We start from the raw sequence: 12351 nt of genomic DNA on the forward strand, positions 1-12351 counted from the left end.
TGACTAAAGGTCTGTGTTGTTTTTCCTTTCAAAGCGGTAATTTTGGGCTTCCTAAATCTATTGCATAGTCTCTCCCTCCCTCTCTCCCCTTCTCTCCTCCTCTTCCTCTCTCCCCTTCTCTCTCTCAAACTCTCTCTCCCTCCCTCTCTCCCCTTCTCTTCTCCTCTCCCTCCCTCCCTCCCATTCTCCCTCTCCCTCCCTCTCCCTCTGTCTCCCTCCCTCTCCCTCCCTCTCTCTCTCTCTCTCTCTCTCTCTCTCTCTCTCTCTCTCTCTCTCTCTCTCTCTCTGTCTCTCTCTCTCTCCCCTCCCTCCCCCCAGGCTTGACTATTTCCTCCTGGTTTCATGCTCCTTCACCTATAAACTTAGCTCTTCTAACTGGTTTCCTACAAATGTTCTCAGTTCTGCTCTCACCCATCTCCAGCTGGTTTTCACTTTTTATCACCTCTGATGTCTCCACTAATGTTTACTTCCCAGCCAAAGTCAACTGACGTGTTTATCTACCACAGATTTTTTTATTTTTCCTCCTCAGTGTCCCCCGATGTCTAGTTCCGGAGCTGTGGTACCTCTGCCATGAAGATGCCCCTGAGCGGGCGAGGCCCCGAGCACGTGGGCGCCCCTCGGAGCTGGGGCGCGAGGGAGGAGGCCCTGTGTCCTTACTGCCGCGCCTTTGTTTCAGGGCACACCCGGCTTCCGAGGGACACCGAGAGCCGGAAGCAGGGCTGCAGGTAGTGGGGGTCCGCGCTGTCTGGGGCGGCAGACCCCAGCCCTGGCCGTCTGCTTCCACCTCTGATTTGCCGCTGCTCCACGCCCCGTATCTCCTTTCAGGTTTGATCCTCGTCCTCCCAGTTCATGGCCTTGCCCAGCGTCGACACCCACGGCTTTGGCAGACACAGTTGCTTCCCTTCACCCCCAAAGGGTGAAGCCCCCCCAGTCACCCCCTCATTTTCCCACTCACTCCTGCCGCCTTAGGTCTGCCGTGCAGGCCCAGGGCTGGTCAGCACTGACCCAGCCGCCCCCTCGGCCCGTCTCTCCCCCACAGATGACCGAGAGCTTCTGGTGTTTGTCCTTCGGCAGGGTTGGGTCACACCCAGCGATGCTCTGGGTGACTCCTGGCTCTGTGCTCAGGAATTACTCCTGATGGTGCTCAGGGAACCAGATGGGATGTGGGGATCGAACCCGGGTTGGCCAGGTGCCAGGCAAACACCCTCCCCTCCGTCCTATCGCTCCAGCCCCCATCTGACCTCCCGGTCCCGAGCTGACGTCACCTAACAGGCTGTGTCCGCTCCGCATAAGGCTGCCGCAGGGTGACTTCACCTTAGCAGAGACTCACGTCCCAGTAAGGGACCTGCTGCTTAGGGTGCTGGGCCTTACACGCCCGTGCGGACGCGGGTCCCGTGCTCGCCGTGGCCGCTCCGGCATGCAGGCTCCTGAGTTGGCTGCTGTGCCCTGCACGGGGGGCTTTGCTGCTGAAAGCCCCCCACCCTGTTCTTCTCTCCCTCCCTGCCCTGCACCCCGCGCCTTGGCCCAAAGTTCCGGTCTGACTTGGTGTGACTGGGTTTAATCGCCCACTGATACTCTTTAAACAGTGCTCATAATATCTTTCTAGGAAAAAAATTGGGGGGAGGGGGCGATGCGTCATCCAGCCGTGCTCAGGGCTCAGTCCTGGCAGGGCCTGGGGAACCGTGTGTGGTGCTGGGGACCGAGCCTGGGCCAGCGGCGTGCAAACGGGCCCCCTACTCACGGGACCACCTGTGGCCCCTCTGCCCCGGAAGGTTCATGGTAGGACACACCTGTTCTTGGAGAGCGACCAGGATTCAGGGGCCCGAAGCGGTGAACAGCCTTGGCCCACCAGCCGGAAGAGGAAGCCGCTGAGGTCATACTCAGGGAGGAAGAGGGCCAGGGCCAGGAGCAGGATGAGAAGTGAGTTGGTGTCTTTGCTTTGTGCGGGGGGGGGGGGCAACCCAGCGGTGCTCGGAGGCCACTCCTGGTGCAGTGCTCAGGGATCACTCAGAGCTCTGGGGGGTCCGTGTGGTGTGGGGGATGCTGCCGCCTCAGGCACGCAGAGGCCTGGGAGTGAAGGGGGCCTCTGGGTGCCCACCCGCACGCCAGCCCTCCGGCCACGCCCGGCCCGCAGTCAAGCATCGGCCCCTGCAGCTGTGGAGCAGCCGCCACGGGCCACGGGGCCTCCTCTGCGCGGCACACGAAGAAGGCGCCTCCGGGAAGGATGGAGCGCACAGCGGGAGGAGTGTCGCTGCGTGTGGGCAGGGATGGGGCGGGGGGGCTTCAGGCGGGAGGACTCGGGCTGGGTGGGAGCAGCAGAAGTTTCGGAGAAGAGGTGAGGTTGGCTGGGAGGAGGGAAGGGGTGTCCGCAGAGAGCAGGTGTGAGGGTGGGGGGCAGAGGGTCTGCAGCTCTGGGCTCAGGGTGGGAGGGAGGGGCCGGCCCCACCCATGCTCATTGCACGTGGGGGGCGGAGATGTGGATGTGGGACTCTCAGTCATGCTGCTCTTCCTTCCCTCCCAGTCTTGCCTCTTTCTCCTCCCCGCAGCGACGGAGAGAAGGACACGGTAAGTGCGTTTGGTCTGGGCTGCGTCACCGCTCCAGCCGCCCGAACCCACAGTCCCTCCCGCCCCTCCCCGATTCCCGCCCGAGAAGGTCTGGGGGGGCTGGGGGAGTGGGGGGGGTTTGCTTTGTTCTCATCGGTGCCACATGCACGGTGAGACGTTGCCTGCGTCTCCCACCCTGCCAGGTGAGGGCACACGTGGACAGGTGTTTCCCAATGGACTCAGTTTACCCCCCCCCTTTTTTCAATGTGTTGACATGTCATTCCAAAAGCTTTTTGTTTTTTTAATCTGGTTTTGGGGCTTTGGGGCGTCAGGCCCAATGGCACTCGGGCGTGGCTCCTGGCTCTGTGCTCAGGAATCTCCTGCTGGGCTGGGGGCCATGCGGGATCCCAGGGCCGGAACCCAGGTCAGCTGCAAGCACCTCCCCGCTGTCCTCCCTCCCTGGCCCCTCCAAGAGCTCTTTGCAGCCCCCACACTTGACTCTTTGGCGGGCGTGGGCGTCCCAAAGGGTCCGTGTAAGTATCCGGCCAGCCCTCGACGCATCTCGATCCGCTTCCCCGTCTTCCTGCCGGCAGCGAGGCTGCTCACACAGGCCCAGAGCCTGGTTTCTCCGGCCCCTTGGAGGTCATGGCCGTGGCACGAGTCGCCCCAACTGGCAGCAGTGGCCGCGGTCCCACTCCCTGGGCCGGCCCGGGTCCTCCGTGTCCCCTCCGTGTCCCGCGCCCACTGCCCGGCCCTCAGGGACTTTATTCCCGTCACACCAGGCCCAGTGAGACACAGCGGAGCCCAGCAACACCCCGGCCCCTTGGCAGGACGCTGCACCTCATCTCCGGGCGCAGAAGCCTGAAGACTCCCCCAAAGCCCTCGGACCTGGCCGGGCTGCCCTGGGCTGGTGGGGGACGGGGAGGGCATGAGGCGCTGGCCACCACCTGACCCCTTGGACCCGAATAAACCTCCTTGCCCCCTCGCCCATACTGTGCCTCTGAGCAGCCCGGGGCTGGGGAAGGTGCTGGGGGCCGCAAGGACGGAGGCGGCTTGTTGGGGGGCCGGGTGAGGGGGTCCGGAGGGCGCGGCGTGGAAGGTGCGTGGCGTCACCCAGAGCTCTGAGCGTGCAGCTGGCCTGGCCTGCCTCGGTGTCCTTTGTCTCGGACGTTGGACAGTTGAGCTGGGTTGTGTCTCTCGCATTTGGGCGTCCAGGGGCCTCGGCAGCTCCTGAGTGAGACCTGCCGCCTCCCTTCCCCCACCGCTGGGGGCCTAGCCATGCCCCCCCCCCCCGGCCAGCTGAGTTCTCAGTTCTCTGCTGCTCCCGGGGTGTCTCCGCCCGTTCCCGTCCTGCTGTCCAGCCGCGGGTCTGTCTCGCGGTGGCCGTCCGTGACGCGTGCTCCAGCTCACTGGGCTTCCTTTCTGCATCCCCCTGTACCCTGGAGTCCTTCGTGAAGGCGCCTGAACCATCCTCTGTCCCTCCGCTCCCCGGGGTATCTGCTGGGTTCCGAGCCCGCCCCTCTCCCTACGGGACCCTCCCCGCACTTTGGGACCCTTCTCGGCCCTGTCAGGCCCCTCGGAGCACCTTTCCGTCCGAGTCGGGTGCACTTCAGCTCTGTGCCCAGCAGGTGGCATGGCAGCTCTGGGCCACGGCAGGCAGGGAGCGGTGTGGGCAGGCACAGAGCGGAGAGCGGGGGACGGTGGGGCTAAGCCACTGCCTCTGCCCTGGACACTTTCCCGGTGGCTCTTCCCGAGGCCGGGGGCACCACCGTGGCCAGCAGCATGGTGACGTCCAGCATTTGTGCACTTTGTGACACCCTAAGCCTAGTTAAGGTGTGTCCGTGCGTCCAGCGCTGAGTTGGGTGATGGACATTCCCGAGGTCGGTTCCTTGGGTCTGAGGACGAGTGTTCAGCCGTGGAGTCTGGCCTCCTCACGCCTCTGCCCACCCCTGGCCTCGGCGCCCGCCCACCTCTGCCCAGCCCTCGGGTGGCATCTGTACGCCCAAATGCGCCTTGGGGACGGTCACTCCAGCTGAGCTGTCCCATGGATGGGCCGAGATCGAAGGACGGCTGTGGACATACCCATACGTGGGGCCCGGGAGCCCTGAGTGAGGAGCTGTGCGAACAGGCGGGGCCCCATGGGAACCGGGCAGGGCACGTCATAGCGCCTGACCTGTCTGGGGGTCCCTGTCCCCCAGTCCCTGCCGGGTGTGGGTGTCAGGGATGTGGCCAGGGTCTAACATGGGTGGCTCTTTGACCCTGGCCCACATGCCTCGAGCTGACAGACCAGGCGGTGCACAGGGTGTGACATTGACCCTCTCAGTGTATGGTTCGGAGACATTGTAGCGCTGAGACATTGTAGCACTGAAGCATTGTAGGGCAGAGACTTTGTAGCCCTGAGACTTTGTAGCCCTGAGACATTGTAGCCCTGAGACTTGAGACATTGTAGCACCAAGAATTGCCCGGGGCTGTGCGGGTCTCACTGCGGCCAGTGACCGTGGCCCAGCTTAGCCCTGCTCCCCTCCCCCTGTGGCCCCACACGGTCCCCACCTCCAGCTCCAGCAGCAGACATGACCCCGCCTGGCAGAGGCGCCCTTGGTCCCCAGGGGCAGCGCAAACCCTCCCTGGCACTGGTGGCCACGCTGTATGCACGTGCGGCAACTTTAACCCAGGACTCAGCGCGACACGAATGTGGGCAAACACGCCCGACATGGAGCCCTGCCACACGAGGAGGCCGCGGATGGCCAGGTCACGTTCCACCCGGTGGCTGGACAAGGGGAGGCTGCACATAGCTGCAGAGCCCAGCTGGGGGGGGGGCTTAGGAGGGGGTGCACAGACCCGGGTCTGACCTCGGGGCTTTCCTGGAACTGAGGTCGGGGCCCGGCTCCCGCGCTAAGGACGCCGCCCTGCTGAGCGCGGCTCGGTGTACCGGACTCAGAACCGCACGGGGCAGAGCGGGGCTGGCTCGGACACTTGAGGGTCACTCAGGTTTCTCAGGCCTGAGACTCACTAGCCTTAGAAATCGAGAGTCCATTGGCCGGAGCGACAGCACAGCGGGGAGGGCGTTTGCCTTGCACGTGGCTTCCCCGGGCTCAGTCCCCAGCATCCCGTAGGGTCCCCCCAGCACCGCCAGAATAACCCCTAAGCATCACCAGGCATGGCCCAAAAGCAAAAAATAAAACTGGGGGTCAGGAGCAGAGAGAGGGCAGTGGGGCGGGCACTTGGCTTGGCCTTTCTCGGGTTGGTCCCCGGAAGCCCACATGGTCCCCTGAGCACCACCAGGAGTGATCCCTGAGCACAGAGCCAGGAGTCAGCGCTGAGTACCCCAGGGCGTGCTCAGGTCTGAGTGCCCAAAAATGCCAGGGCGACGGCTCTGAGAGCTGAGTGCGGGCTTTGCAGGCGGGACACAGGCTCCGTCTGCAGCACCACGCGCGGGCCAGCTCCAGGCAGGGACCCCAAGAAACATGCGGCTTCTGCTGAGTCGCCACCGCCAGAGGAACTGAGGCTGGTGCCGGGCGAGGGGCCGGGGAGTTGGGGGCGGGTGATTCTTGAGCTGCTCGATGCTCAGGAGTCACCGATACGCACCCCAGGGCATCCACGGACCAACAGGCCACAGCGGAAGTTGCCCGTCCCTGCCACTGACCGCTGTCCTCTGCCCGCCCTTGGCCACTGTGCTGCCGGGTGTCTGGTGGCTCTCGGGGCCCCGGGGGCAGGACAGGGGGTGTCAGCTGGTCTCAGTTTCCTCCTAGGAATGCAGCTTCCCACGGAAACCGATCTGCCGGTCGATGGCATGTCCCTGGGCCCCAGGGCTGAAGGCCCGGCCTCCCTGAAGGTCAGGGGGGTGGGGGGGTTGGTCTGGTCTCCCGGCAGTGCGGAACTCCTCCCGGGTGCCTCAGCCGCCCCCGTCACACAGACAGTGAGGGAAGACGCGGCTTCTCAGGCTTGAAGCAGGAAGTAAGTTTGCTAGGATTTGGGGTTCGCTCTTTTGGTGGGGGCACTCCTGGTGACGCTCAGGGCTCCTGACTCGGCCATCATGCCTGGGGCAGCTCAGGGCGTCCCGGGGAGCCGGGGTGAGCCCTGGAGCAGCCCCGCGCCACCGTCTCTCCAGCCCTGAGGTTTTGACCAACGCCTTCTTCCCTTGTCTCACAGGAGACAGCAGCTGGGAAGGCGCTTTCCTTGCTCGGGGCCGGTTAGCTCCCAGCACCACATCTGGTCGCCAGAGCACAGAGCCAGGAGCAACGCTGAGCCCAGCCGAGAACCTCTGCCCCCAACACACACACACACACACACACACACACACACACACACACACACACACGTGTAAAATTCTGGGCCTGGGGGCAGGTAGAGGAGCTTTCAAGCGTGTTGTCCCCCCGTCACTCGTGCCTTTCCCTGAGGTCCCTGTTCCCCTGGGGCCACCCGACACGCCCAGCCTGGCACCGGCCGGTGCCCTTGGCTCAGAGTCGGGGCGACCTGGTTCCGCCGCCCGGAAGTCTGCGTGTCCCCGTCCTCCGCTCGCCTGACATCCAACAGAGGCGGCTCTCAGGGCCTGGGTCCCGGTGCGGAGTCTCCCCGCAGCCCTCGACAGCCCGAGCAAACGTCCTGATGTCCCTGAGCCAGATCCAACTGCAGAGTGTGTTAGTGTAAAAAGCGATTTATTACCCAGCAATCACACAGGATGCCTTTCTGTCTGCAGAGGAAAAGGCCTCCGCGCCCACCCCAGCCGGAGACATTCTCTAGGTACAAGCGATTTCAGAGGGAAATAAAGTGACTTTCTGATTCCCTAGCAAGGAAGCCCAGGGAGGGAGAACACAGGGGGTCAGAGACCCTGGAGAGAGTCGCATGGCTCCTGACAAAGTGCTCTTCTGCCCTTCAGAATAAACACCATTTTGGCCTTAAAAATAAATACATCTGGAGAGAGTGACCTTATTCTCCCAAATGCCTACGGATCTCTGTGGACAGAGGAAGAGTTTCTGTGTCTGACTCCATTAAGTAAACATTCTACTTGTTTTAAAAAATGATTAGTAGATATGCTTGCAGTAAAAGTCTCGCTCCTGTAAGAGGAAATTTTGGGAAAAATATCTTGCTCTTTTTTTTTGCCTAGATTTCATATATATATGTATATATATATATATATAAAGTTGGGACACTTATGACAGTTTAAAATATGCACCTGCTTCAGCGGGGGAGGGACCCCGACTAGAAGGGTGTTTGTTCTAGTTTGTTCTTTGCCAGACCTCAGGCGTACCCGTAAGTGCTTCGTCCCAGCGGCCGGGACTGTCAGCTGAGCGCAGGTGAATCTCCTGGAAACTTGGCCCTGGGAGGAGCTGGGCGCTGGGGACCAGCCAGTGTCGGGGCGAGGCTTAAACCCCTCCCACCCCGGGGCCGTGGCTGTGCCCCTCGTGAAGGCGGGGAGAGGGGTTGGGCCTCACCCCGCTGAGGGGCCCGGGGGCTTCCCTTGGAAGTGAGTGCACGGAGCCCCCCGGGTCCCACACGGGCTGGGCTCCGGGAAGCTCCTGGGTTGGGGTTCGGGGCGGGAGCAGCTCCATGCGGGCGCCGCCCCTGCTGGTCTCACGACGGACCCCGGCCCGCACGCACAGCCGGCTCAGACTCAGTGGTTCAAAGCAGAACAGGGGGCCAGAGAGGAAGAGGGAAAGGGCAGGCGCCGTCCTGGGCGTCAGCGTTAGCCTGGAGGCACAGGTGAGCCCCTCACAGCCGGGCCTGCTCTCGGACCCAGACGGTGCCGGCGACCCACAGACCCGGCTGCGTGGGCCCGGCTGGGTTCTGCCCTGGACACGGCGCCCGGGGAACCGGTGTTTGGGCCGAGCGATGCGCAGCGGGAAGACCAGCTTCCCTTCGTCAAAAGTCAAGGAGTCGCACGGCACGGGGGCTCGGGGGACCGGGGCTCTGGGGACTGTCTGGGAGACATCTCTGCGTCCCGTTTATGGCGCCTGGGAAGGATTCCTGGGGGGGGACCCTAACGGGACAAAGGACCTGGTGACCCCAGGCCATTGCTGCTTCTGGCGGCGAGGAAAGTCCCTCTGGCTGAAGGTGAGCACTTTATCTCGAGGCCATGTGGCGCTGGGGGCGTAAGGCGTTAGCGTCAAGCCCCTTCCCGCAGAGGCCGGTTAACGGATTAATCGCCATATATTAATACGCTTCCAGGTACAAATGATTTATAAACAGAGGAATTAGTTCCCGCCGGCACGGACAGGGCTCCGAGTGCAGTCTGTGCTGTGGCACGCGTGGGTCTGCGGGGCGGTTCCGCGCGGCTCCCCCCGAGACCTTTACTGGACCTTCCTGGCGCGGACCCCGTTGGCGGAGCTGGGAAGGGCCGGGGAAAACCCGTTCACGTCCTTTCCCGCCGGCGGCTCTCCTCTGTCTCTCCTCGTCGGCTTTTTCCGGTATGTCTGTCGGGTGGGCGGGACACCAGGAGGGAGAGAAAACTGTGGAAACTGTCCCCACAGTTCCCTCGGGCAGCGCAGCCCAGCGGCCACCCTTGCTGGTCAGCGGGGCCCAGGGTCCACCACAAAGCACGACTCAGCCCGATGCGACTGAGAATTCGCACTAAGGATTCCTGTCTGTGTATGGTGGGACGTCCCCCTCTGTGCCCGTGTGCGGTTCTGGGGGTCCACACAGCGTTGGCCTCGCCAGGCGCACCCGCCCGTCCCGCTGTGACCCGCGGCGGAACCGCACAGCGGGCCGGGGAGCTAGCCCGCGCATCCCTCCTTGTGCGGGGATCACTGCACTGCCTCTCCGTGTCCCCCCGAGCGCGGCGACGCTCCGTGAGTCCCCCCGGTGACTCACCTGAACGTAGAAGTTCAGGAAGAGCACCACGAGGGTGAGCATGTAGGAGGACTGGAAGATGAGGCAGCCGAAGGGGAAGCCGCACGGCCGGACCACGGCGCTCAGCGTGTGCGTGATGGTCAGGAGGAACTGCACCTGGCGGCGGGCACGGGCGAGGGGGCAGCTATGGGCCTGCTGGGCTTGGGTTTGGATCCCGGGGTGGGGGGTGGGGTGCCGGGGACAGAGGCCGCGTCCCAGCTTCGTCGGGAAAAGGTCACTGCAGGGGCCCCGGGGCCCGGGGGCAGCCGCGTACCAGCTGCGCCTGCGTGAGGTAGCGTTTCCACCACAGGTAGCGGTGCATGGACGGGAACACGGACAGGCCGTAGTAGGAGTACATGAGCACGTGGATGAAGCTGTTCAGGGTGGGCCCGAAGAAGCCTGCGGAGACAGCAGCTGAGCAGGGGCCAGGCCGGCAGAGCCCCCCGGGCTCAGCGCGCCAGCCCAGCCCTGGCGGGGGGAACCGCCCCTGCAGGGGGGGTGGGGAGGCTGTCGGGAACCAGGGTCGGGTCAGAGCCAGGCCCGGCTGCTGGAGCGGGAGAGCAGGCTCCTGAAGGCCCGGGTCCGAGAGCCTCCTGGACATCATTTCCTTCCCCCCTCCCCCTCCGGCTGCTCCGTGTGTGAGGACAGACCAAGGGAAAGGGGGGCCCAGGGAGCCCCGGGGATGCCGCCTGCACCCACGCGGCCCCCAGCTCCCCGCCGCCCCCCCCCCGGGTCGCCTGGCCCCCAGCGGTGGGACTCACTCTGGCCGCAGGGGATCCAGTTGAGCACGCACCACCAGATGTTGAACATGGACGCGTGGTGGTACACGTGCAGGAACGTGACCTGGCTGCTCTTCTTCCGCAGCACGAAGAAGATGGTATCCAGGAACTCCACCGACTTGGAGAAGTAGTACCACCACAGCACGCGGGCCACCTGGGGGCGGGCGGGAGAGGGGGCCGCTGCCGCCACGCCCCCCCCAGCAGACCCCCAGGAAGGCAGCCCCGGCACTGCTCTCCCTGAAACACTAGCTCCCGTGTCTGCACACCAGGGCTGCCGTGGCATAGCAGACGGCACTAAGGTAACAGCATCTCAGTAAACCCCGTGTGAGGCGCTAGCTAAGGCCGGACTCGGTGTGGCCAGTCAGAACGTCAGGGCCGGAGTCCAGCGCAGAGCACACACTTGGCCCCCAGAAGCTGGGATTTAAAGCCCCTTGTCGGGCTGGAGCGAGAGCACAGCGGGGAGGGTGTTTGCCTTGCACACGGCCGACCCGGGTTCGATTCCCAGCATCCATATGGTTCTCTGAGCACCGCCAGGGGTAATTCCTGAGTGCAGAGCCAGGAGTAACCCCTGGGCATCGCCGGGTGTGACCCAGAAAGAAAACATAGGGTTGTAACGATTCTCTCCGGGAGCATCCGCTCATTTCACTTTGCGAGTGTGAGGGGAAAGGCAGGCGGGGGCCCCTCCCGCGTCCCCGGGGACTCACCCGGATGTCGCCCTCGCCGGCGCTGTTGAGGTTCTGACACTGCAAGTTGTAGCCCGCAGCCCACGTCGAGAGGACGAGCTGCGAGAGACCAGGGGCAGGTTCAGCCTGCACAGGGCGAGGCTGGGCGTCCCCACACACGCACTGACCGACCGGCGTCTGCCCGGGGAGCGGGCCCGGACAGACACCGTCGCGGCCAAGGGCATAGGACACAGCTGTCCCTCGGGCTGACCCTGCAGCTGCCAGCCCCGGGCCCGGCTCCCGCTCAGCTCACGGACTCCGGGAGTGTCCACTTTAAAGTGTCCACGTAGGGTGGCACCACTGAACAATGTCCATGTGCCATTCTGGAGATGGCGGGGGGGGGCAAGACATCTAGCCTGGGTTATCCTAAGAAGTCACCCAAAACAGCCACTGCGACCAGGTTAGAATTAGACCATAAGGCAACAACAACAAAAAATTAAAAGTACTTAAATTCCATGGGCAAAAGGCAGAACTGTACCCAAGAACAACTTAGGAACAAATATTCTGAAGCATTCCGAGCAAGATTTTGTTAGAGGGGTGGGGGATGAAAAAAAAAAGATTTTGTTAGAGATTGCCACTATCAATCTGGCTGGAGCGAGAGCACAGCGGGGAGGGCATTTGCCTTGCACGTAGCCGACTCAGGCAGGTCGGCTGAGTCGGCTGAGTCGGCTGAGTCGACCCTTCGATTCCTCCGTCCCTCTCGGAGAGCCCGGCAAGCTACTGAGAGTATCTCGCCCACACGGCAGAGCCTGGCAAGCTCCCCGTGGCATATTCGATATGTCAAAAACAGTAACAAGTTTCACGATGGAGACGTTACTGGTGCCCACTAGAGCAAATCGATGAGCAACAGAGTGACAGTGACCACTATCAAATGCTTTTTTTCCTAGAAGGCCCTTTCACAAATCATTAAACCTCCAGCTCCGGCCTCTAGATGAGGATGTGAAGGTCCCTCAGACAGAAAAATGAAATGGGAAACAGCGGGGGGGGGGGGTGGCGGGGGGGGGGTGGCGGGGGGGAGGGTCGAGTGTGCAGAAAGCACGGTAGCGGGGCTGTGTGGGTGGGCGGGGTCCCGGCTGCGGGGAGGAAGCGTGGGCCCAAGTCCAAGCCGCGAGCCTGTCCTGGAAAACAAGCCTCTTACCCCAAATAAAACTCAACAAAATATAATATTTTTAAATATAAGTTCTAGGGAACTGTGGCTATGAGAAACCGCTGTTAGTAATTTATAAACCACAGAATCCCAATTGAAACTTTTGTTAAAAATAGATTAATTTTAGGGCTGGAGAGAGAAAGCAGCGAGGAGGCACTTGTCTGTGGCCAGGCTGGGTTTGCTCCCTGGGCACCACCAGGTATGGCCCCAAAACCAATACATACAGGTTATGTACACAACTACATACAATATATATTTAACAAAATTTTAATAAATTTCATAATATATATAAGAACTGAAAGATGCAATATCTGAACATTTCAATTCTCCGACC

The 12351-nt window shown here is 62.6% G+C and overlaps 1 protein-coding gene and 1 long non-coding RNA gene across 2 annotated transcripts in view; one reads left to right on the forward strand and one right to left on the reverse strand.

Moving 5' to 3' along the window:
• The first annotated feature begins 1684 nt into the window (after nt 1-1684).
• LOC129401929 (uncharacterized) lies at nt 1685-3426 on the forward strand. The gene is made up of 3 exons (XR_008628445.1): nt 1685-1920; nt 2522-2565; nt 3327-3426. It is a non-coding gene; the product is annotated as an uncharacterized LOC129401929 (long non-coding RNA).
• A 3756-nt stretch (nt 3427-7182) lies between these two features.
• Nucleotides 7183-12351, reverse strand: part of ELOVL2 (ELOVL fatty acid elongase 2) — a 29166-nt gene continuing 23997 nt past the window's right edge. The window contains exons 4-8 of the mRNA XM_055128329.1: nt 10853-10930; nt 10131-10302; nt 9644-9768; nt 9352-9486; nt 7183-8954 (exon numbers count right to left, since the gene is read on the reverse strand). Of these exons, the coding sequence (XP_054984304.1) occupies nt 8832-8954; nt 9352-9486; nt 9644-9768; nt 10131-10302; nt 10853-10930 (633 nt within the window). The 3' untranslated portion in view covers nt 7183-8831. The remainder of the gene's footprint in view (nt 8955-9351; nt 9487-9643; nt 9769-10130; nt 10303-10852; nt 10931-12351) is intronic.

This window comes from Sorex araneus, chromosome 2 (assembly GCF_027595985.1).
Source record: "Sorex araneus isolate mSorAra2 chromosome 2, mSorAra2.pri, whole genome shotgun sequence".
NCBI lineage: Eukaryota > Metazoa > Chordata > Mammalia > Eulipotyphla > Soricidae > Sorex > Sorex araneus.